This window comes from Astatotilapia calliptera, chromosome 3 (genome assembly GCF_900246225.1).
Source record: "Astatotilapia calliptera chromosome 3, fAstCal1.2, whole genome shotgun sequence".
NCBI classification, from domain to species: domain Eukaryota; kingdom Metazoa; phylum Chordata; class Actinopteri; order Cichliformes; family Cichlidae; genus Astatotilapia; species Astatotilapia calliptera.
In genome coordinates this window covers 14,316,195-14,342,445 of record NC_039304.1, presented here as the reverse complement: position 1 = coordinate 14,342,445, position 26,251 = coordinate 14,316,195, and the positions used below count along the sequence as shown (strand labels likewise).

The 26,251-nt window shown below is 42.5% G+C and overlaps 1 protein-coding gene across 2 annotated transcripts in view; it reads right to left on the bottom strand.

The window, feature by feature from the left end:
• LOC113018657 (ATP-binding cassette sub-family A member 1) overlaps positions 1–26,251 on the bottom strand; it is a 183,481-nt gene that overhangs the window by 53,383 nt on the left and 103,847 nt on the right. For both annotated transcript variants that reach the window (XM_026161949.1, XM_026161950.1), the window contains 4 exons: positions 16,085–16,179; positions 12,697–12,802; positions 8,350–8,424; positions 5,153–5,322 (listed from right to left, as the gene is read on the bottom strand). In XM_026161949.1, the coding sequence (XP_026017734.1) occupies positions 5,153–5,322; positions 8,350–8,424; positions 12,697–12,802; positions 16,085–16,179 (446 nt within the window). The remainder of the gene's footprint in view (positions 1–5,152; positions 5,323–8,349; positions 8,425–12,696; positions 12,803–16,084; positions 16,180–26,251) is intronic.

Below are 26,251 nucleotides of genomic sequence, written 5' to 3'. Positions count from 1 at the left end.
ATGGCCAAACTGGTGGCAAGTGGCATCTTGGCAGCTGCACGCTTGACTTTTCTCAGTTCATGGGCAGTTATTTTGCGCCTTGGTTTTTCCACACGCTTCTTGCGACCCTGTTGACTATTTTGAATGAAACGCTTGATTGTTCGATGATCACGCTTCAGAAGCTTTGCAATTTTGAGACTGCTGCATCCCTCTGCAAGATATCTCACTACTTTTGACTTTTCTGAGCCTGTCAAGTCCTTCTTTTGACCCATTTTGCCAAAGGAAAGGACGTTGCCTAATAATTATGCACACCTGATATAGGGTGTTGATGTCATTAGACCACACCCCTTCTCATTACAGAGATGCACATCACCTAATATGCTTAATTGGTAGTAGGCTTTCGAGCCTATACAGCTTGGAGTAAGACAACATGCATGAAGAGGATGATGTGGACAAAATACTCATTTGCCTAATAATTCTGCACTCCCTGTATACCGAGGTCACAGTCCAAAGGGTCGTTTTCCAACAGATTTCTATAGAACCCAAAATTATTTTGCATTGAGAGAAATCGCCCCCTGCTGGCCATTAGAAAGAATGTAGGTGTAATGCTGCAGTCACACTGGGGAAAAACAGATGTTGCCGTGCAGCAGAATGTCACGATCCCTGCTTTTGAAATGTCTGTGACCACTCGCAGTCAGTTGCCATCTTCAAAGCAACTTCCACTTATTTGCTAAACTGAGACAGACTGTGACAGTTTGGAGACAAGTTTCCTCCCACCAGGTGACCTGTGTAATCAGTGTTGCTGGCACAACCTCTGGACATCCCAACTACTTGCAATCTACCTCCGATGGCAACAAAAGTCAGTGCATTCACTGGGCAACCACAAATTTTCCCTAATCACAAGAAGGTTCCCATCCTATTTTTACTTCAGTGTAACTGAGGTGTTGGGTACTTTCTGATTCACATCACATTTTTGCTACGTCCATCTTTTATCAGTCTGTGGCACCTACTAGGTTTTCAAAGCTACGGAGTAAGTCCCCGGGGCCTGTAAGGTGCTTTGGATAAAATCATCCACATGAACTGCAGTATGAGAGATATAACACATATAATAACAGACTTTATGAAATACAGAACTGCAGTCCATGAACCTTCGGTTTTCCATCCTTATGAGGTATTCACTGTATTTTAATGTACTTCTTGGGGAATATGGGCGCACTTGGTTTTCTATTTTCATGAGAACGCACTATTTACTACCTCTAATATCATTCACAAGGCCATCACTGCTGTGACATCAGTGACAATAAAGAACAGCCGTGGAAGAGTCCGGACTGTCCTGTGGGAGAAATTCAGTCTTTTGTGTGTATAAAACCAGTTTTAAGAGTTTCTGTTAAAAATCAGCAGGTCTGTTATCAGGAAATGAGCCTGATGACACTTGAAACAATGTCAAAACAACTTTTGGCTCATTTCCTGTAATTAAGACATAATCAAATTTAACACTAGGCAACGATGCATTTAAACTAATTCCGCTACACCTGCAAAAATAAGTCAGATAACTAACGTTTCAATGTTCTTGTTAGTATTGATGTCTACATTAGCCTAGCTTTTACAGCACTGACTGATTGCTGTTTGTACCTGATAGAATTTTTAAAAAAGAAGCTTTTAAATGTCACCGGCCTTCTGAAACTACGACACGTTTAGGGCTCCTTTTTGTCTCTTTCCAGCTTGTCCAACAGCACATCCTAAAATCTTAGAAGACTTATTCATCCGCAACAATATCCGTGTCACACACAAATCTCTCAAATTTCCCCTGCCGTGCGTCTTTATTTATGCCACGCTACCTTTGGAAGTGTCCTTTACTGCGTCTGCTCATTTAGCATTGGATAAAACTGCGATCTGTGACTCTGACCACCCCAACTGCCCCCACAACCCTCCCAAATCCTCACCCCTTGCCTCCTGATAATCTTTCACGAGTCTTCCCGCTGCTTAATTAGCATATGAAATAAGTTACCCTGCGTGGCTACATGTCCATATTTATCATCGCCAACCAGGCGCAATTAGAACACGTAAATATGAAATCATTAACAGCAGTGCGTGCCAGCCCACATTTCTAGCAGTTTTCAAGGGCTGCGTGCTCTGTTTGGGTGGGGAGGTAATGTAGGGGACAAAGCTGTGAATGATCGCAGGCTGAATGCTTGAAGGTGGTTAATTGCTGTGAAAAGAGGACAAGCAATCTGCTAATTAACTACTAATGCAAGTGCAGGGAAGATGTGCAGTGGGAGTAAAGCTTTATAGTTTGTGTTGCCTTCCTTAAGTTTTCATTATTATTATTATTTTATTTAGAGTGGCTGCAGGGGATTGTTATGCTGAAAAGATGCTAAAAACACAAGATAACAAATTGGCTGTACAACACTCCGGTCATTATTTCTATTATAAAGCAACATGCAGGTAGAGAGCTCCAGAGACAATCATAGGGTAAGCTGTGTGATGTGCACGTTATCAATAGTATACTTTTGCACAGCAGCAAGAACAGAAAGTGTCATAATTCGTTGATTGCAAATAAATTACACATCAAATTCAAAAGCGCGGCAAGATGAGACATTTTTGTCAGTTGCCAAATTGATGTTCCCCAGCAATTAAGAAGCAATGCAATAATGAAACGGTGCCAACGCTGACATTTCGGGAGGCTCCATTTCTGTGCCGATGCGAGATAAAGCACGGAGACCTTGTGGGAATGAAGTGGTAATTTCTGTGGGTGTAAGCGTCGACTTTCTTTCCACCTGCGCAGCCCTTCACAATTTTGTGGCTCATGACATCGCTTGCATTGAAATAGGCTGTGAAGTACACTAGAGGGGAGTGTCACTTCAAATTAGACGGTGCAGTGAAATACTGGTGTCCAAAAGCTAGCAAGGGAGCAAGTCAATGGGGATGAATTATTATCGAAATTGCAGGTTTAGCTGCGGTCTCACCATAACATTGTGGAAGTGTCAGTGACAGGGATTCATTTAAGGCCGAGGTTGGTGCATTTCAGAATATTTTGACAGGATGGGCGGGATACTTTTTTTGGCCTTTGGTGACTGTGGCTTTTTTGGCTCGCTGCAATTAACTGGTCTTTCTCCGAGTTTTTCTTTGGACATTGCCATTGGCTTCTTTTTCACTCATATTCAGTCCTTGTACTTGACCATTTTCAGGGCAGAAAACATTTGTTGTTCAACATTTGTTCACATTTCTGTAGCTGAGATTATGAAAAATTACAAAGATAACACACTTGACAGGCCCAAAATTGTATTTTTGCACCAACTAGGCTATTCCTAAAAAGTGTGGAAATAGGACAAGTGGAGGACAAAAAGAGGAAGTGGAAAATCTAAAAACTACTTACAGCAGATGTGCAGTATCTAAAAGCAATGTCCTTAAGAAACAGTGAAAAAAATATACAGCAAAGACCAGACACAGGACCTAAGAGACATCAGCTGATTCATCTACTGTTCAACAGAAATGGGCTTATTGGAAGGAAAGCTGTGAAGAAGTTGTGCGTAAGGAAGGGAAACAGGGAGAAATGTGCTGTATTGCATGTGTAAGAGGGGTGGCTCAAGAGTTTTGCACAGTACTGTAACTGTAAAGTCTAAACCCCCCTTAAAAACCGCTCTGAGTTAAAAAAGAGGTGTGCTTTTGGCTACCAAATGAACATAAGTACAATATTTACTCGCTTCAGTTCGATTTTAATGTGCACAACTCTCTGTCTGCTAGCTTACCGATGCTACATGCTGCCACTTTATAAGATCTGTTTACAGTTTGTAAATATAAAAAAAACTTTCGTATCGCACGCTGCCATCTGATCCATAGTCATAAAATATACATTTCGATAAGTGGAGCTTCAAATTGTGCTGAGTCAGGTGCTCTAGAAGCCATAGCCCTTTCCTCTCCTACAATGTCCGCTCTTATTCAGCGGTGAAGGAGTGTCCGAGGCAATCTGAAAATCTCAGTTCATAAATTGCAGTCTTCACGCTCTGCACGGGCTGCTAGAGAGAGCAGAAGAGGCTCATCCTGAACCTACAGGATATCGTAATTATCCCTAACCACGGCGCTGTCTTCCCCTCTCTAACTCAGGCCTGTCGTCAGCACCTGATCACCACATAAACACCTGACCGAGGGAGAGAGCTGGAGCAGCGGGGGGAAAGTGGAATGGAAATGCAGTTACTGAGCTGTGGTCGTGGCACTGTATGATGATGTGCTGCAGAGGGACGTAATCTAACTACTTTACAGTAGATGTGCCGCTCACACTGAGGACCGCAAACGGGAAATTGATGACATTACGGGATACAATCCAGCTCAAAGACACTAGCTGTGAACACAACACAGAGCCGTACACAGAAAGCAATTATATCCGAATGGTATGAGCCAATATATTATGATTTAGCACGTCATTAATCTCCAGCTCTCATAGAAATCCGCCCTAAGATAAAGCATGCGGGGAGGGAATGGTACACCCTCGTGAGGAACTCCCATGGGCCTCCAAATCTACGCACACTCGAAGCGATCCCTCATTTATCTGTCTGTCTGTTCTCTGCTGTCTACTTTATTGTCTCCCACTCATCTGCTTTCCCTCAGTCTATGCTGTTTTTCTTCCCCCTCACTTCATTCCTCTCTCCCTCTCTCTCTTTGCCTTATCTGTCGCGGTTCCCCGGTCAGCATCAGTCTCTTTCTTCTGCATCTCATAATGCAGTGTCAGAAAATTAAAAAGCGGCTCTTTCAAACACGAGAAAATGCATCGTCGTAGCTGCGCGCGTCAAAAGGCTGGGAGAAAACTGCAGGCTAGGGGCTTTTCTCCCAGTATACCGTTAGTAGCTTGTGCTTGAAGTCAAACCAAGGCTCAGGCTCACATCCACATCTAAAGGTAATGTGGAGTCACAGTTTTACTCCATGTGCGTGAGTTGTTGATTTTATTTTTTTGGACTTGAACATGCAAACTCTACAAAGTTCAGCAAGTTCAAATGCAGAACATTTTTACTCTTCTTGTGAGGTACTAACACTACACTACCTTTCTGGACAGTTATACTAACCAAATGATGTACTATTCAGTATTTGAGAAGCCCTGTTCCTAATATGGACCCAAACAAAAACTTAATAGAGGTTAAGAAGAAAGCTTTAACCCCTGTTTTTTTGCCCGATGACTCACATGGCCGCACTGGCGAGCTGCTCTTTGCTGAGGTTGAGGGGGTGATTGGTGACGGAGATGCCGTACTGGCGCGGGTCCTGTCCCGCTGGCAGATTTCCTCTCAGGATGCCGTTGTTGGCCACGCTAAAGAAGGACGCCACGGCGTGCCGCAGCTGGTTGTAGAACCACACCTGCAGTAGAACAGACAATTGGTACAGAGAACAGCATGTAGAGGGGTTTGCATTTGCTTCCCATGTCTCCTAGCAACTACATCAGGTAAGACTCGTGGACAAATAATAGGAAAAATAAAATAAAACAGGCAGGTTATGAAGGGAGAGATAACCGAGAGATGACGTGGAGAAGTGAAGATTCAATTCTAATCTTTACTTTTTTTAAAACTGTGGAACAGGTCAGTGATGAAGGATGTGCCCTCTTAATTCTGAGGTGGCTTTCTTTGGAAAAGGGAGAAATTAACTACCCAGTGAGGTAGTGAATAAAAGATCAGGGCAGAATCTGTCTGCTGGGTGTGTTTTAGCATCAACGTGACACCAACAAAAGTACCAGAAAGCAAACACAGTGTGAACACTTTAGCGTAACAGAAGAAAGGGCAAATATCACCACTGTAAAGAGTTGTCTGTGTCATTTACGGATTTACTACTATCCGGATCTCATTAGCGGGGCGTCAATTAATGCTGCTTATCCAAGCTGCTGATGTGGCTCGCTTTATGCACGAGGTGCACTTCAGATGTGGAGCCTGGCGCAGCAGGTTGTGGCATTAGTGCACGGTAACGTGCAGAGTTCCTTGTGTGAAACTCTAGAAGCGTGAGTAAAAAGACAAAAAACGGCTTTTTATTCTTTCAGTCAATAAAAAGAGCAAAACAAAAAGGTCCCAAAGGGATGTGAGTCATAATCTCTGGGCTGACTATCATGAGCTCTGCTACAGCCTCCTAATGCAGCGAGTATAGTGCTGTGCAAATGTTTTTAGCCACCCATCATTTCTTTATATTTTCATAGAAAATTGGAACATTTAGCAGGAAATTTATTGAAATGTGAAAACACACATTGAAAGTCAGTATCTGGCATGACTGCCTTTATTCTTTGACACAGTCTGAACTCTCTGAGGCAGCTTTCTTGTCATTTCTTGAAGTAATCTTCAGGAATAGATCTCCGGGCTTCTTGAAGCACATCCAAAGCTCTTCTTTGGATGTTGGCAGGTCTGCTTTTACGGCATTAGCACTGTGTGTGTGTGGGATCATGCTATTGTCAAGCCATTTCCAATCAACGACAGATGGTCATTTCCAGATGGTGTTGCATTGCGGATCAAATCTGATGGTACTTTCATATTTCCATCGATTTTGACTAGATCCCCAACATCACTGATTAAAATGCATCCCAAATCATGACAGAGCCTCCACCGTGTTTTACAGATGGCTGTAGACACTCACTGTTTTATCTCTGTATCACTGACTTTCAGCGCAGATCTTGTAAAAGTTGTTTGTTTTTTTGCAATTTCTTTCATATATTGGACTAAAGAAATTGAAAGAATATGTTTGTTTGTTTTACAGGCTTCTAGTAAAACAGTATATAAAGTCACAACACTGATTCCTTCCTTCAGTTAGGTGCATTTTTGATGCTTGAATGATTCATAGGTCAGTGTTAAGTGGCTTAAACCAATAATGGTCAGATAAGACTGGACTTACAGTGAGTGAAAAAGCAGCCAATGTCTAAAAAGAAAAAACCTTCAAAAAGTTGGGAGGACTATTGTTTTAAGAGAACTATAAGAAAGAATTATGGGGTGGCTCAAGACTTTTGCACAGTACTGTAAGTCTCTAGAATAAAGTGGTTACCTCTCACCGGCCTGTCAGTGCATCACAGGGCACCTTGTGTACGACTCTGGCATCTGAACTCAGTAGTCTAATAAGCACATTGATGAGACAGTGTTGGTCCTTCAGATCTTTGTGCAGCACGCGTGCACAGTGAGATGTACGGTACATTATTGCTACTGATGCACATTCCCAACGCTATTTCCTGTCCTGTATTTCTGAGCGTGCCTTCTGTTTCTACTGTAAGTGATTCCCTGAGTTTGAGGCTGCTTGTAGAAGAAAAAGAATGGATGAAAGAGAGTTGGAGTGAGAGGGAGAGCTCCCTGCTGATAGTGCAGCGCTAATTAAGAGTGGATGGTGTTTGAGTGTCAGCCCAACATAGCACCGCATCACAGAGGAGGACGTGGAGAAACACACACACACACACACACACACACACACACACACACACACACACACACACACACACACACACACACACACACACACACACACACGTTTCTTTCTGTCTGCTTGCTGCTGTGTTCTCCTTTCTTCTTCTTGTATCTCACAAGAGGAGATCGACAAAAATAGATATTATTTTCTGTTTTGTTCTTTTTGTTTTTTGTTTTTTTCCTCCCATCCAGCAGTTTCTGAAAGGTCTACAGCTAAAATACCATTTGATGTATGCAAGATAACAGATCGTAAGCTAAGCCTGTCTGCTAAATACATGAGGGTGATAGAGCGAAAAATATGTAAGATATGATGGCAAGCCACATTTCCACTTCTGAAACTACTTTAAGCATCAAAGTGCTTCTGGGGGAGAAGCAAATTTTCTTCCCTCAGAATGAGAAATATAAGTGTGAGACACTTTTATAGGACAGCTTCAGCAGTATTTCAGCATTAAACACAAATGTACTCAACTCGCAGAGCGCGCTTACTTACTTCAAGACTCCTTTTTAATTCATTACCAGATGGAAAATGGAAACACAAATTCATTTATCGCCGCTTGGAAAGCTCAAGTTTGGGTTAGCAGGTTTTTTTGTGGGTTTTTTTATGTTTAGCACAGCAGAACAGAAAGGCTTCAGAATAGCAACAAGTGATCACATTTTTTTCTTTAGTTTAGTTAGAGACTAAATCACCAGGATGTAGCTGCTAAATTATTTATAGCACTGTCTGCTTTTGATTTAAATTCAGTTATACAGGTCTTAACCCACAATGAGGCTCATTATGCAGTTAAAGCATCACAATTCTATATCAAGCATTTGGCTTGAGTGAGATAGATGAGTTGGTGGCCTTGTGTTTGGGTATTCGCTGCCTCTGTAGCCTGTTTTTGCACCGCACGAGGCTGATTTCACCTCTGCGGTCGCTAAACGTTCATCCCGTGTTCGGTGTAATGTACATTCACAACAATACCTTGACGTTGTCCCTGGTTCCCAGGTTCTTGAGCAGCGTCTCAGCGCTTTGGTAGAGCTGATCAGTCACGTTATCCTAATGAAGAGGAAAACAAGAAATAAGAAATGAGTTGGGAGACTTAATTGGACACACTCGGAAGACCACCGCTGCTCTTTGAAATGCAAAAACATGAGGGAGAAGGGAGAGAGAGACATGAGAATCAGGATTTCCAGGGAGCCTTTTGGGGGTGTGCTGAACCATTTATTTTCCTCCGACTTGAGGGGTGGCGGTGGAGGGGGTGGGGTTAAGGTTGGGGGTGTCCCCTTGTTGTTCTTGTTACTTTTTTTCCCCCCCTCTTTTCGACATTACTGCTTTATTAAATTATGTAAAATAATTGTAAAAGATGGCAGGGGGTGGGCATGACACAAAGATTCACAGTTCACGCAAGCAGCCTACATACCAAATGAACCAATCGGCTTTAAGGGGGTGGGAGAGGGTTTAGTCGCAAATAAAACACAAGCACAGGGATGATTTTCAGAGTGTCAGCCGGGCTTTGTGGTGAGGTGATGAAAATGGGAGGGAGGGAGAGCAATGGTAGCCCGGACAGGTTGCATTAAAATCTCCTCTGCTGCACTCATGTTTCATGTGAAATGAGCCTTGGGATGAGGGCTCGAGATGACAGGCGTGCCATTCCCAAAGTGTCGTGTTGATACCATGCTGTTCGGCCCCGGCCATAAGACTACTGAGCACATTACATGTGTGATATAAATGCAAATGGACCTCCTGTTGGACTTCTGCCTTCATCAGAGGGGCTGTGGAAGAGGAGGGGCAGCGAACGTGGCACGGAGTGAGGAGGAGAGGTTTACGGAGGCAAAGTGAAGGTGACAACTGGAGAGCGAGGGGCGGGGCGGCGGGGAAAAATAAGAGGAGAAAAATCAAGAAAGACATCCCGAGAATGCAGGAAGGTGCTCAGGTGTGAGTGGCTGTCTGCAGCGAAACAGAGAGAGTGGGAGTGGGAAGGGGGGGGGGGGGAAAGAGAGAAAAGAGATCTCTCCAGCCGCTCGGCTCAGACGGTTACCTGAGGACAACGGGCCGAGGAGATCATACTGTGCCTCTTTCTTTTTTTTTCTCTCTGTTCAAAACTCATCCAATTGTTTAGCACCTTGTGGCTGGCTTTAGAAACATCTGGAAACATCTGCGCCTAAACACAGTGTTTACACATCATTTCAGCAATGCACCCTGAAATAAGAGGAGAGCGCTAAATAACATCCCCCTCTGTTCCAGCTCATTACTTATTCGTACTCGAGGCGGAGAACAAGTCTTCTGCTTTCGTCCTAAAGCAGCAGCACGGGCGACCTCTGCCCGTGTTTCCTGTTTTCCCTTCACTCGGGTTTGAGTTGTGCCAAGTGGCTCCAAATAGGAAGCCGTCCTGAGGATTAGCCGTCACTGAGGACGGGATGAGAAGTGTGCCTGCCAGCGGCTGGCCGCGTCTAATCCTTGACAAACTCTCCCCCGCTCAAGGACAATGACAAGGCTGGTTTGGCCAGAGGACCCCATCGGTGCAGTGGCTCACGACGCGGCAATAAAGCCACTCGAGTGTGCGGCGATTTTTCCAAAATCGGCCCGCGTAGTTCAGCGGTCAAACGGCCTGTGTGGCAAGTGTGTTAATATGTGTGTGTTCCAGGAATCTGCCGGGGAGAAGTTTACAGTTTATTAAATTAAGGGGCTTGTTCCTGTGAATAATTTAAATAATAAAAATGGGTTACGCAAGCATTTCGGGGAGCTGCGTATCATTAACGCTATCTACATGAAACAGTGGCTCCTCTGAGGCGGGGGGAGGGTGGGGGTTCTTAATTATACACTTCCCACCGCACAGCCTCTCTTGTTCTTTCCATTCCCACCGCCTCCTGCTTCTCAGAGCTCCATTTTCTACCTGCTAGACATAGAAAATGCAATGAAACAGAAATTTCAAAGCCCACTTCCCAGTTGGCGCAGGTGGCTGCGAGTGCAAAAACACGTTACTTCCAGTTAAGAGTCTCACGTCGCAACGCCTGCAGAGCAGCAGCAGGGGCAGCAGAAGAGAAGCAGACATTTCCCAAGGACAGTGTAGCACTTTAATAACAAGGAATGCAGAGCTGGGACGGCTAATGCCCGGCCATTAGAGTTACATCATCGCTGCTGCACAAATTAAAGTCACATTAGCGTCGAGGTTCTGGGGAGAGAAGAGGAGAGAGCCTCGGTGAGGGATGAGACCGGAGACCCCCGGGGGCAAAGCGACGGTGTAGTTTGAACGTCCAAAATTTAAAATGTTAACGACAGACTCTGAGGGAGCGAGACAGAGGGAGAGGCACGGGGAGGTGACAAGTGAGTGGGCATGAATTTTAAGAAAACACTACACATTCCTAAGAGTTTGAATCCTGATGCAGGCACTGAGCAGACTGAATGGAAGAAGTTAAAGAATACAGAAAAGAAAACCCTGAAACTGAATGAACTTCATTAATAAGAAGGTTAAGTAATGCGGTATGGGGAGCGGATTTGCCGGATTGTGCGATCTTGTGCACAAGATTTTTCGATTTATTCACAGCGGCGCTCAGACAATAGCAGCTTGTTGCCATGGACACTCAACAAAATGGATCTGAAGGAATTAAACCTCCTCCTTCCTTTTGAATTCGGTCCTCTCTCTCTCAATTGTTCGAGAAATCAGCGGAGTCCAAAAGTCCACCGCGAGTGACATCACCGGTATCCAAGATACAAAGCTGTCTGAATAAAGAACTCAACGCTCCAATTAGGAGCGGCGCAGTCAAAATAAAAGCGGCGAGCCGCAGCCTTGACAGGAGGGAGAGCAGCCTCTTCACTCACAAAACTGCTACAAACATTTAGCGCTGGGTCGTAACACGACGCTGATGATGGCTTGCAGTTTATTTATTTGTCATTTCTATAGATGAATGAGCACCGAAGCAATGTTTATACAAAGACGGCTGTGGCACTTTTTACACTGATAAAGGTTCAAGGAGAACCTGGAAGCAGTGTTGGGAGTAGCTTTGAAGCGTTTTAGTTATAAATCAACCTGCTGGACATGTTAAATATCCTGATTATGACAGTAGATTAAAAAGTAGAAATTTAGAAGAATCTGTCGTGAATCGGTTTATGTTGAATGTAATAAAACTTGTTTTGAATCAAGCGAAACACAACTAGGATGAAAATGTTCTTTATTAGACGGTAAATAAACACGCTCATATCCTAATTAGCTACCTTACATTTAAATTAAGGCCTAATCAGTAGTAGTGCACTACCTAGAACAATGTGAGATCCAATTATATGATTATATACTTTATTAGAAATTTAAATGGTGCGCTTGAAGGAAACATATTTAAAGGGTCTTTTGTTAACACAGCTGTACTTTATAAGAGGGTCAGTTATTGCTTATAACAAGAAAACTGCACTGTGAACTCAAGTCAGCATGCAACAGGTCACACAGTTTTAATGCACAATAATAACAAATGTATCCACGTTTGCACTTGTTAGTTACTGGGTATTTCATTTAGTCATATATTGCAAGCTTTATTGGGAATTAAAATCACTTTGCTGTTTGGGATGTGTGGTGCTATGTCTGTGTTGACGCTGCTGTGGAGCTTGAATAAAGTCAATTTCTGTGTGAGGTGTAGTAGACTAGTGTTTTTATGGTGCTTTTTACAAGTTTGTCTAAATTGATACAAAGTAGGCCACAGCTTGTTGCGCCTCATTAATGTACTACTAAATAAAGTGTGATAGTACAGTTAGAATGTGCTTATATTATATTATAATGTTATGTTATATTATTATATGAGGATTTTCAAAGGCTTCTAGGTACAATGTCTGTGGTAAAGCGTCCGATGCTGCAGACACTTGGTTTCAAAATACAGAATGTTAACAGGAGTCAGCATGGGGGGGGTCTGCCTGGAAGATTTCATGGCAATGCCTGTAATATTTGGGTGGATAACTGACTCTAGAGCAAAGTTGCAGACCAGACTCACGTGACCTTGAGCCATGCCTGTAATGCTCTTACAAAGGATAAACAAATAGTGCAACAAATTTCCTCTTTTTCAAAGACATTTCAGGTATCATCACACTGCTGATCTGAGGCTGGTCTTTTCTTGTTGCCATCATTTTAATGTACAGTATGTGGTGCAGGAACAGAAAGATGGAAAAAAAAAAAAAACGAATTTCAAGGTTTTGTGTGTCTTTGTAGATGCCCATGGGATATTTTCCAACAGTACAACTTCTGGCCTTGCACTACATTGTACTACTTTTCTACACCATAAAAGAAATTCAAATAATCCAGTGGTGTCAACAAGTTTGACTTTGTGAATGCCAATATTTATCACATACCTGAGCTGAACTGAATAGGCCTTTTAGATCTCTGAATGTATCCGTGATTGCTGCCTCCGTCACACGAACTTGAGAGTTGATTGCTCCGACGGAGATCCCTCCGTACCTGCAGTGTCAGGAAAGTAATCAGAAATGCACGCACACACACTCTCTCTCTCTTTAAAGGCATCTACTTTCATGCCTGTGCAAATAAATCAACAAATCAGCTAAGACCTCATGTGCAGTTATCATGGTAATCACACATGAATTAACTCACACACATATAGGGAAGCCTCAGCACATCCCCCCCCAACAGCATGATCACACACACACTGTAATTACTACATGCGGTTTTTTCACCCTGAGCTTTCACAACACTATTTCTGTCTCGCTTTTTTTTTAGGTCCTCATTATATCAGGGGCATAGGAGAAATGTGAAACACTATTATTACTCTGCTCGTGTCACAAGTTATTGCCTAAGAAACATTCATTAGACATACGGGCTTAATACGATCCAATAAAACAGACAATCGCATCGCTGCTTATAACATTTGTATTAGTTTGGTATAGACGCCTTCATCTGAGCGCAGCGGTGGTGATAGACAGGAAGTGAGGGTGGGGGAGTAAGGCTGGAGGGTCCACTCAGCCGACAGTGAAATCGGGGACGATTCGGTTGCTCGGTTTGCATCCTTACTATTAAGGCTACAGAGGCGCCCCGGAAAATGACTACGTGAAATTACTTTTAAGTGAAACCTTTTCGAGGTCAGCTTGTGATATAACATTGTGATGATGGGACCTGCGGCTGTGGCTCCCCCTCAGAGTCACGCCAATGCTGCTTGCTCATTAGCATGTTACAGGCCATATTAAAGCACTCCAAGCTGCGTTCACAACTATTTTTTTCAAGTTCACCGAAGTTTATATGATAAATATTGGTATCAATTCCAATGTGGAATCTGGAAATGAGCCACTATCTCCAACAAATTAAAGGCAAATCGACCGCTTAGATCAGGGATGTCAAACTCATTTTACATCGTTGGCTGGATGAGTGTAAACGGCCTGTCAGTGTAAAGAAGTTTAACTCGCATTTATCTAAATATCTAAAGAAGTAGAAACAATAAAGAAGTGCAATTTTAAGAGTTTGTCAACGTGATAAAGAAATGCTGCTGTAGCAAAGGAAAGACATTTGTCAGTGTGACTCTTTGGACTTAAATTCTAAGAAATCTAAGCTTTTCAACTGTGGGACCATTTGGGAAAAAAGCAGATTTCAACAGTAAATCGTAAATTGTAACTATAATTTATTTATTATAATTGCTTACTCAATTAGTTTGGTGTATATGAATGGCCCTAAGGGAGCTCTTTACCAGCAGGAAAACCCTATGAAAACATAGTAAAAAGTCTATAAAAAGTTCCAAATTCATGCCCTACATCACATTTCCCAAAGCTGTCCAGTGGGCCGGATTGGAATCTTTGCCGGCTAGATTCTGGCCCCCAGGCCTTGTGTTTCACACCCCTGCCTTAGAAGCTCCATCTGGACTCTGTCCATCAATTTTTTCTCTGCCCTGAAGGAAGAGCTTTTTTATCAGCTTTCCAAAATTGCAGATGAAAATGATGCTTCAATTTATCGCTTTTTCCAGGCTCACAGCAAGTTGACAATTTCAATACACCCCTCACGTTTACACCCCTGGGCACACACACACGTGGATGTGCATTCTTGCGCTCGCGCCGCATATGCTAGACCAGGGGTCAGCAACCTTTAACACCCAAAGAGCCACTTGGACCCGGTTTCCACGCAAAAGAAAACACTGGGAGCCGCAAATACTTTTTAAAATCTAAAATGAAGATAACACTGTATATATTGTTTTTTTACCTTTATGCTTTGTGTGAACAACTAAAGTAAGTAAGTAAAGTTTATTTATTAAGTGCTTTTCACAGACAGACATCACAAAGCGCTGTACACAAATATTAAAATAAACGATACAATCAATAGAAATTATACACAGTTTAACAGATCAAATGTAAATAATGTAAAGAATATAAAATATGTAGATCAACAAAAAGCTTGTTTGAACAGAAACGTTTTTAACTGCTTTTTAAAAGAATCCACAGAGCAACTAAGGTGTGTTGCTTATGAAATCCATGAAGTGCTACAGAGAAAATTACATTTTATTTATGTAATTAACACATTTTGAACTCTTAAAGAAATATAACAAAAGGAAAGACACCCAGCTGAACTAAAATGATCCAGCAAACAAAAACTGTTGTGAGCCGCCACCCTTATATCGCCTTTGGGCTTTTGGAGCCTTGACCTGACTTTTAAAAAGTAATTAGAAAAAAGCACTATGCTGCTGAAAAATGAAAAATATACATTTGCAAAATTATGCCTAAATATGTATTTTACCTGGTTAATGTGTGTGGCGGGGCGTGGTCTGCAGCGCCGCTGCAGGGGAGGCGGACGCACCTGAGCGGCACCCGCAATCACGCCTCGCCGCCTTAACGTCTGTGCCGTCTATGCTGTTGTGTTGTCGGGCTGTGAGCAGAAAAGCTACAGCCGGCTGTCTGCGTACAGCAACCGTGTGTGAAAAGTGGTCGATAAAGAGATGCTGAAAAGCAGCGGGTCTGCCGTGGTACGAAGTCACTTTCATCTTCACGCAGGACTGTAAGCTGTCGTCTGTGAGGCGTGAGCGGTGTTTGTTTTTAACATAGTTCACGGTGGGGAACAGCTGCCGACATAATGTGGATCCGAAGATCCATAATTGGCCTACCTGGGGTCGAAAGTCTCGATATATGCACGGCGTTTCGGCGAGTACACCGGCTTCTGCTAGTGCGACGCTTATTTTGCGCGATGAAAAAAAAAAGAAGAAATAATTTTGTTTTTATATTTCAAAATCACAATAATCTTCCAATTTAGAACTACAAGTTAAAAAAAGAACTAAACACAAATAAAAGACACTTCAGCTAATTACTTCTAATTTATTCTCCCAAACCACCTGGAGCCGCAAAATAAAGACTAAAGAGCCGCATGCGGCTCCGGAGCCGCAGGTTGCCGACCCCTGTGCTATACATATACAGCACGAGCACACACTGCACAGAGGAAATACGTGTACATGTCCAACACGCTCTGGAATCGTGATGAAACAGGGCTGAGCAAACACACCAGCCTAACGCTTACAATTAATCATTCCTCTCACTGACAGTTTGCTCTTTATGGTTTCACGCACTGAGATGACAGGTTAAGGGAAGTGCATCACAGAGCGGCCAGGCAGGATTTGCTCGAACACGATAACTGCATAACGACGAGGATGGGAACGACAGCACGACGTGCAGGACCTTTTGCTCATGTTACCGTTGCTGATCTTCTAAAGATAGACACACCGCCATTCACAACAGCAAACACAGTTATAAACGTTACCTTGTTTTACCAGACTTCTCAAAAGTCTTGACCAGGAAGTCCGTCATATTCCGTCCGGTTAAATTCAGCAAGGTGTCTGTCGTGTTCTGTATCCTCTGTGAAAAAAACAAAAAAAAAAACAAACAGTTGAATTGAAGCATTTTTTAAAAACTATTGGTTTGTTATTTGGGTCAAAATAGTGTTTTCTGGACCACTTGGTGGCACCAAAAACAAGACCGACTCAGATTTATCACCTCATAAATATGTTATTGGTACCTCCCCGTACCAATAACATACTGGTTGGTTCGGGGAGGTGCTAGCAAACAGATATATTAAAAGACGTGTTTCTGGCCAGCTGACGAATGTAGCTGCAATAGCCACTCTCCTTTCGACCCTGCTAATAGAAGCTGCTTGCTGATTTGCTGCTGTTTCTGCTGGACAGCTGGGGTGATCGGAGGCCTTTATTTTCACTGAAGGCAACGGCCTCCTGCTGCTAAAAATGAGATTCATAAGAGCGACACGTTAAAGCTGCAGACCATAAAAGCAAAGCAATGAGCTGAAAATGCCCCATGGAACTACTCGGTAATAATCGTCCGCGGGTTTGTCAGCACCACTGACACTCTGTGCATTGTACTGAGTCAGGCGATCCATCGTTAATATAGAAACATGGCTTCGAGCAGCTTTGAGTTTAAGATGCAGAAGACCTTTCCCAAACACTGTGTAGCTTTAATAATGCAGAGATATCCTAAAGGCAATGTTTGTTGATGCAGGCTCATGCAAAACAGGTGCAGTGGCTTTTATTTTATTTACTGTCTGAAAGGATATAAAAGCACTTTGCTTTGCCCGCGTGCCGTGGAGCATCCTGAGTGGAAAGGCTGACCACAGACAGACAGGCAGACTCCGGCTGACCCGCCCCAGAAAAAACTCATCCATTAAAAAACCCCAACAAAGCTAGAGAGCGTTCTGCATGTGGTATCTATCCACTCCACCGTGGAGCACATTCCCCCCAACTCTTATCATAATAGTCAATTAAGCCTGGCTATGGGAAGCCTGGCTGAAATCTACACCCCTGCCAAAGCTGGGGAAAGCTGTTTCTAATGTCAAAGGACCCTAATTAGATACCCTTCTGTGGATAAATGGGTACATTCAAACAACCAATTAAGCGAGGGTGCGACACATTGCTATGAATACACTCCACCTTGTGCAGAGTGATGCACACACACACACACACACACACACACACAAAACGACCCCAAGCTGCTTTAGCCCTGCTTATTTAAAGAGCTAACACTGCTAATTAGTAGAGTGATCCTTGATAAAGTGCAATTGAGACCCCTGGACTGAAATGCAGTTTACCAACGCCACCCACCCCAGCTACACTGGTTATCTGCCCTTGTGTACAAACAGCTTGATGTGTGAGCTTTGGGCAAACATAGTATGTACCTCTATACATATTACACTCATTCTTTCTCACTTGTATTATATGTCAGATTACTTTAGAGCAGCGGTCCCCAACCTTTTTTGCGCCACGGACCGGTTTGTGCCCGACAATATTTTCACGGACCGGCCTTTAAGGTGTCGCGGATGAATACAACAAAATAAAACCAGTACCGGTACCGAAAAAAAATAAGATTTATTCATAACACACGTGAAAAGACCCAGGAAAACCGAGTTAACGTAAAAAACGATAACAAAATAACGCTAAAAACCGATAAAAACCCTGAAAACCATACATTTCACACCCGAGTCTCACTCTCGCGGCCGGGTACCAAATGACTCACGGGGGTTGGGGCCCGCTGCTTTAGAAGGCTCTGCGTCCATGAATCGCTCTAAAACGCACCAAATCAATAGTTTTTTGATTTTTTTGATGCTCTGAAGAGAGATTAGAGAAACTGTTAAAAATCAAATGGGAGAGGGAAGCAAAGGAGGAGAATTTTATGGAAGATGGAAGGCTAAATTCAAAATTGGACATGGGAGAAAGAAAAGGAGGCGGAGAACTCAAATTGCAAGGCAAAAAAAAAAAAAAAAAACAAGCAGAAGGAGAATGTAGAGGAAGAAGAGGACCCATCTGGCTTATGAATCAGAGATAAGGGGGAGGAACAGCACAGCAACCTTGGTTTATCTCTGAACAAACATGCTTCCCTTTCGAAAAAGCCACAGGAACTGAGAAACAAACAAAACCAAGGAAAAAAAAAAAAGAGCTTTACACTCCACTGTGTGTACAATGAGTTTATACCCGGGCATACAGTCGGCATGGGTCTAATTATTTTGGCCTTCGTCCATATCCCCCATCAAAAAGACTGAAATGGGGACATTATGCGATTGTGTAATACCTGGGTCTGCATCTCTTGTTCATTACCTGGAAACAGCTTCAGTCTGTTTGGCATTCTGCACGACATCAGTTCTCCAGCTTGATAGCTAGGTAAGCAAGAAGGGGTGAGGGAAATGTAAACTGAGGAGTAATCAAATCTGTTGAATGAGCTGGCATACTCGAGCACTGGAGAGATAAGAGAGCGTGCTGTGTTCATATTAATCTTGCCACCGGTTACATCGTGCTGCTCCTCAAAGGTGAGTTTTATCTGGTGCGCACAAAGAAAAGCAATCTCGGGGAAGAATCTTCCTTGCTTAAATATGTCAAATCGTACAGTCACCTGTTTTGCCACTGAATACTGTGGAGAATGGGGAATACAGAGTTAGTCATGCCACAATATCACAATACTCACTATAACAATCAATAGCATTACAATACAGCAGTTCTGCAACATTTAATACTACCGCAAGTGTCAATGCATGATGATACTTGTGTAATGGAAGAAGATAATGATTCAATAATGTTAAAGTTCAGGCTCTGGGGAGGCTAATCCATGACTGAGAGTGTTCAGCTGTATGCTTTTCTATCCGGGTATGCTTTTACTCATTTAATGCTGAAAAAAGAAGCTGTTGCCAATCAGAACTTCTTCCCACTTCCCACTTCTTTGAGCCCCAAACCATGACAGAGCCTCCACCATGTTTTAAAGATGGCCGTAGACACTCACCGTATAGCTAATGGCTAATAGCTAACATGTCTGTGAAGGTTCTCAGTCAAGAAGAGCCACCTCCACAGGACAAGACTCAGCAGTCCATCTGCATCTTAAGGATAAAGGACACTCTTTCGAGGATGCCAATGTTCACATTTTGGACAGAGAGGACAGATGGTTTGAAAGAGGAGTGAAAGAAGCCATCTATGTCCACTGTGAGCGACCATCTTTGAACAGAGGCGGTGGTTTACGACACCAACTCTCTGCCATCTATAATCCAGTTTTGAGATCCCTTCCCAGACGCCTTAACGCCCACTCACATCCTGGGCCATCTGACCTCAGGAATTCGTATGATAAGGTGGGGCCAGGTTTCACAATGAACACACCCGAAACTCTGGCTGATTGGGACCCACACCCAGTTTCACACCTTGGCTCAGGCGATTAGAGGATCATCAGGGGGTCCTTTTGTCCCTCTGTGGGAGGTCACTCCCACTAGGTTTAAATCTGGGACTTTCCACCATTTGACCTTAGAACTGAAGAAGCTTCTCGGATGAGAGGTGAAACATCTTCAAGCATCTTAAAGAAGTCCAGACGCTTTTCTTTGCAAGCTCCTTTGACTAATAGCTAACACCGCTAACTAACACAGTTAGCGCCAAACGCCATTTTACAGATGGCTGTAGATACTCAACGTATAGCTAATGGCTAATAGCTAACACCGCTAACTAACACAGTTAGCGCTAACTAACACAGCTAACACCATTAGCTAACGGTGCCGCAATCAATGATTTGATTCAAGAATGTCACATTTGGATTCAGAACTCCATAAAAACTGTTGTCAATGATTTCCAATCAAGCTCCTGTGTAATCTGGCATACCTCAGCCCCTTTTGTCCCTCCACTGAAGAGGACGATGCATCTCTCACATCCTCTGTCAGGTCTTTGCTAGATTTCCCCCCATATTTCTCAAGGACATGACTTTCAGATCATTTTCATCTGCTGTAGTTATATTTTTTTTCAGGCTTGATAGTTCTTCTTTTGTCCTTCACTTATCCAATTTCCTCAAGTTTTTAAGGACACATGTCAACTTTTCATTTAATAGCTCTTTGGGAATCATCTTGTTGGTGCAAAAATACAATTTTATGTCTGTCAAACTGTGCTCTCTTTGACATTTTTTTGTAGATTCAACTAAAGAAATGGGAACAAATGATTTTTTTATTTTTTATTTTTTGCAAGCGGCTGCTCGGAACAAAGTGCCTAAAGATGCTATTTAAAATTGATTCTGGTGTACCATTGGTCAGATACGAAAACTGGGCTGAACATGAGAGAAAAAGGAAAGAATGTCCCAAGAAAAGCGCTGAAAGATTTTCAGAAAGGCTAAAGGACTTAAAAAAAAAAAAAAAAAAAAAAAAAAAATCACAAAAAGGAAAAAAGTCTGGCTTTTGCACAGCACTGCATATTTGAAACTTTTGGTTTACTTTCAATGTATTAATAATCATAACGTCATGGTAGCACAAAGGGAAGCGATGTATTGCTGAATCATCATACACACAAACTTCTACATTGTTGTGAGCTCCTTCAGCTCGTTATAACCTGATGTGTTGCTAGTGGCAGGTGGCCAGTTGTATACTCATGTGTACCCGTGTCACATCACATACATGAGCGACGTTTTTCAGCTCAACATGCTCATTGTCCTGCATGATTATGTCCAATAGGATCACATCAGTTTAAATTGTGCTGAACAGGAGCATTAGCTAATAGCTAACGGTCCTGGCTTACAAACAGGCACCTACTAACCACAACCAAAAGCCCCACATGAAAGACTGAGCTGCAAGCATACAAGCCCGGTGAAAGAATTTCATCTAAAATCCCTTTTCCTTCTGTTTAGCTGCAACAAAGGGACTTCCTCACCCTCCGTTTGCCTCGCCTCACGAGTCAATGACCTTTCTGCTTTTGTTTTTGAGCATCTCTTGCTTTCTGCTGAGAAGGAGGCCATGGACAGGTCGTTTTACACCAAAATGAATCTGTGTGCGCTTGGAGTCAAAGTGACAAATCTGCAGGGTCCCGCAGAGAAAGGATGTGCCAGTATGCTGCGTTTGCCATTGGCTGAGGATGACCTGGTGGGGTTTGGAGCTGATCAGCACTTAACTGGATTTATTCCTTCAACAGCTGTTGTCAGAGACAAAACGTGCCCTCATATGTAAGGTTTATGGATTCATTATTGTTTTACTGAACCGCATGAATAAATTACTACATAAGATGCTGCAAATACAGCGGACTCGCCGACCCTCACTGAACAGACCAGCGAGAAGTCAGGGGTTGTGTTACATTATAAATTCAGTTCAACAAACACTTGAAGGCATTTGTTTTTAAGCAAATTCTTAAACCAAGAAGCAAAGTTACACAATACTAGTTGTATTTCCCATGTAGAATTATCCCTTTTTTCCTCTATCCAATGCCCTACTTCAATAGCCTGATAGATGAGGCCAAGGAGAGTAATTTGCAAACAAGCCGTAGTTAGGCCAGCCTCCAAATGATAAAGACATCAATCGTAATACATTGAAAGTGGCGGCTTTATCAATTCCTCCGCACGCATGACTGCCTATTCATCTTTGAAGGTTAAATATCACCAGCGAATGAGAGTCAATACCTTAGAATTGATAGAGGGCTTACTGTTGCCTGCCATTACCATGGAAACAATGATTTCACACTACCTCCTGCGGTGCCATGTCCACGCTTTTTTCTCTTTTGTATTTTCTGTAGTTTCTCAAGGGCATATTCGGAGGTTCGGCAGGATGAAAGATAAAAAAGAAAAGTACTGTGAAGCCAGCACGCTTTGTCATGATTTATTCAACATGGGAGGCTTTCCGGTCAAAGGGAACACATCCTCATGATGTGTTCGGCTTCCACGGGTGGTCCATGCCTCGGAGTAACATCAATTTAGTGCAACCTGCTACTGTCAACAGGTAAACGATGCAGCGAGGACGTGATATGCAGAAGTTCAATTGTTTATATATGTCCGGATATCTCTGTATCTGTGATGATATTATAAATCGTCACAGGCAGCAATTCTCCACGTGAAAAATGATGCTCGTACCGGATACCACTGTGGACGGTAACACTAAGAGAGTGGCCACGACCTTATGTACTACACTGTATACCAAACACTAAAGCCTATGTTTTGACCCACTGGTAGACTTGCAGTTAACAGCAGGGAGGCTTCAGAGGTTGGAGAAGGAAGTGTCGAGGGCTAGGGGTCACAGTTCTATACAAGAGAAGTGGATAAGCACCTGTGCAGGTTTAACAGTGGGATATCGGCTCTTACATAACTAAAAACTCACTAACAATTTACTATATTTGTGTTTACATCATAACAAGCTTTTTTCCCCCTGCAATTCAAACATTTTATTTTTTAAATAATTAATGTGTAACTTTTACCCTCAACCACAGCACTAAATCTTAGGATGGGAGATACGAGGATTGTGCAAATTTCCAGGTAGGTCGTATTTAAACTGAATTTCTGAGATTTCCAACCCGGACGGTTGGAGCATCTCCACCAACCCTGAGTCGATAATCAGAGACGGCACTGAAAGTAAACAGCAGTGAAAGGATAAAACTTTTAATTTGCTGCATCGCTGTTGTTACAAAGCATTGACCAGGACGTGCTGCCGCAGTGTTTTTACGTACACAAAACTAAGTATTGTTCTGATGTGCATTTACTGCACGTATGGTTTAGCTAAGAAGTAAAGAAGTCAGTTTTTTCCTAGCTTTTTTGACTTTACTGCTGAAGCAAACTGAGTGACGTCAATCCCGAGCTTCAACGTCCAACTTCCGAGGCATCGGGAACAAAGCATTAGTTTGCTTCTCTCCTCTTGTCTTGATTGTCTGGATTGTTTTCAGCTTCGTCTCGTCACCCTCCTCTTTTCAATTACCTGATCACTCTGTCTGTGTGTATATAATAGTTTTGTCTCCCCTTTGTCGTTTGTTGTGTCTGTTCCTGTCTGCTTTTTTGTTTGCTTCTTGGCTTCGTTTTGTTTTTATCATCTGCATATGCCTAAATAAAGGTTTGCTTTTAGTTAATTCAGTCTGTCTTCACAGTCTGCATTCTGGCTCCTCAATCTCTGCGTTTCATGATAGCAAAGTCACACTTTTCCCTTTTTTCCTGATTAGAAACTTGTGTACAGTGTCTATGACCTTTTTGCAATCCTGTATAAAAACTAAACTGCAGTGTTTAACAATTAAATGAAGCTATTTTCCCAGCAAAATACCTCCCTAATGTCCAAGAAACTAAAGCTACTATTTAAGCTGTTTTTGTTCACTGTTCACTCACTTCTGTAGAAATCGCTGCTTGGTTGTCTTTAGGAAATATTCCTGGCTTGTCTCTCACAATCTTACTTTAATTCCTTCGTGCCTTATCTAATAATTGATTGCCAGAAAATGAAAGTGGGTGGCAAATGTTTGGTTAAATTCATATTCGTGATGCATCGCAGACAAATGCAATGTGAGGAGAATCACGCGTGTCTAAGTGAAGTCTGCAAAGATCGTTGATTGAGTGGGAGCTGCTTTTCTCAGGGGATGAGGCTGATGAATGCACCCCACAGTCTCTGCGCTTGTTTTGCACTCAGCTAGTTATCGCCACACACCGATCTCTGTGATATACTTCAGGATTTTGCATTTCACTGCGCTAAGTCCCGGCCAGGTGAAAGCATGTGAACCACATCATTGCACTAATTTATCACGGTTTCATCTGGCCAAAGAATGTGCTCCCAATACTAATCAGACTGCTTTTCATGATGTTTAGCGAAGTCTAATCTTCTGTCTGTATACGCCGTGTCCTTCATGCTGTGTGAACTCAAAGTAATTTCACTTTCTGCAGAATGCCCTTATGCCTGAGTGTGAGGCACCTGCTTGTATGTTTTTTAGGATGTCCTTGGTGTCGATTAGTTTGGCCACTGTGATTACTGCTACTGTGGCTTGTTCTGCAATTCCTGATTTCTCATGTTTGTGACTCTCAAAGTCAGATTTTTTTTAAACTTCCTCTTGCAATTTCTGTTCCATGACACAGCCATGGCTTGTTTATCCGGTCGTTAAGTGATGACGTGACGAATCCTACTTCCGGGCCTAAAGTAGTCTGCGTTTAATATGGCTTTTGTGTTGTTAACATGTTTAATGTTTTGTATTTTCTTCTATTTGATCTCAAAAAGCTCCTAAAACAGTCAGTGATCACTGTTGACCTCCCTCGGCTTTTATTACCGCTAATCATTTATTTAAGCTCAGTTTTTAAAACCTTAGGATGTAACTACAGCCCAGCCCATGCAGCAGTATATGAATGACTAACCTCGTATTGTGGATGGATTATCTCAGTTGTTCTCCTGGCTGAAGTTTGGTCCTTTTACAGCATCCTGCCATGCGATTACATTTGTTCCTGACCACCGAGAACAGTCACGTTAACTTTTATCGAGTGGAAAAAAGGTTAGCTTGTTTATATTATGCTAACATAGCTGTGTCGCTAGCGGTCACGTAGCACATCATTATATAGCAGCTAGCCCAACTTCAGTAACCCTACAAACGTCACTGCTGTTTAGTTTGCTGTCTTCATTTATGTTGGAAGTGATAGCAGAGCTGTACGTTTTAATTTGTTTCCAAAACCCCGCAGTCAGGACATGCTATATTGTATTTAGATAGAAGCTAGCGAGCTAACTTCCTGCTAACTTCTAACTCCATTAAATGTCATAAATTCCATTTTCATGGATGCCTGGATGTTAAACTCAATTGTTACACCTGGTAGAGCAGAACGCTGATCATTTTATTAAAGATGAAAGACTTTAGACAGTTTTTCAACTCTCAGTAATGCCATAGTGATCGTTTGATATATGGACCTGCAGCGGAGTTTAGGCCCAGACACGGCTAGTGACGTCAGACTTAACGACCGGATAAGTATAGTCGTACAATTTGGACATCTAGAAATTACAGGCCTTTGTGTCATTTGTGCCATTGGTGGTGCTACTGTGCTAGAGGGATGCACATCTAATGGGTTCCTCTTTTCTATCGTTGTCCGATTCTCCACTATCTTTACTTCTCCATCTGCTCTATTCTCATCCTAACTTTAAAATAATTTTAGTGGCAGATTGTACAATAAAAACTTAAAATCCTCAAGGTTGTTTCTGTGGAAAAAGTAAAGTCCATTTACAGGACCTGGATTGGAACAAATTCGATTTTATAAATAAATGAGAAATGACACAAGTGAATTTAACAAGATGCAGGCCAAAACTGGCCTTCACAAATGGTCTTTTTACTGTGGCTAAGTGTACTAAAATGACCAGCCACTTACAGTACGACACGATAAAGTAGAAATTCAGTTAAGCACCAAAGTAGGAGCAAGAAAAAGGACAGGGGTTGTTTGAAAATTGAGAAGCACAAGGAGATAAGGGGAAAAGAGCAAAAATGAAAAATTAGGCTTGGGAAAGAAAGCCCTTCATAGCTTAGCGGGGCTATCGGGAGGATACAAAGACAAGAATAACGCCTCAACAAATGGGGGACTCCTGACAGTGCTGTCATGAGCTAAGACGGAACATCAGGGATGGGAAAAGGTTACACAAAGGGCACTACTCTTGTTTTACTGTCTCAGCGATCATCCTTTAGCATGATTCGTGGACAGGTGCTCCTTTTAAATGGCCCTGGAGGGCCGTGTCGTGGAAAGGAGCACACGGCGAGACTCACAAGTTCAACAAAGAACTACAGATCAATGCAGAGTGTGAAAGTGCACTGATTGCAGAGTGGTGCTGTATATAGGGGGAGTGAAAGGAATAAGGTAGGGGAATAAATGAGCGGCAAATGAGCCCAGTAGTTTTAGAGAATATCATTTAATGTCGTGCTTGTTGGAGGTTATCGACTTTGCAGTTTTACCCTTTTTTTAACCACGGTCTCTTAGCACTTCCAATATGACGTCTCCAAATGCATCAAAGGTTTAAGAGGAAATGTCACAGCAATTATCAAATTAAACCATTTCAGTTCATGTGCCTCAATTAGTATTGTAATTTTTCTCATCACTGAACCAAGGCTATAAGTGCTTTGAAAAACTGATATTGCAATTGCTGTTTAAAACCTAACCCACAGAAGTTGACACCTTAAACCTCACTGAGGAAATTTACTGTTTTGTTTCTCTCAGTTCACTT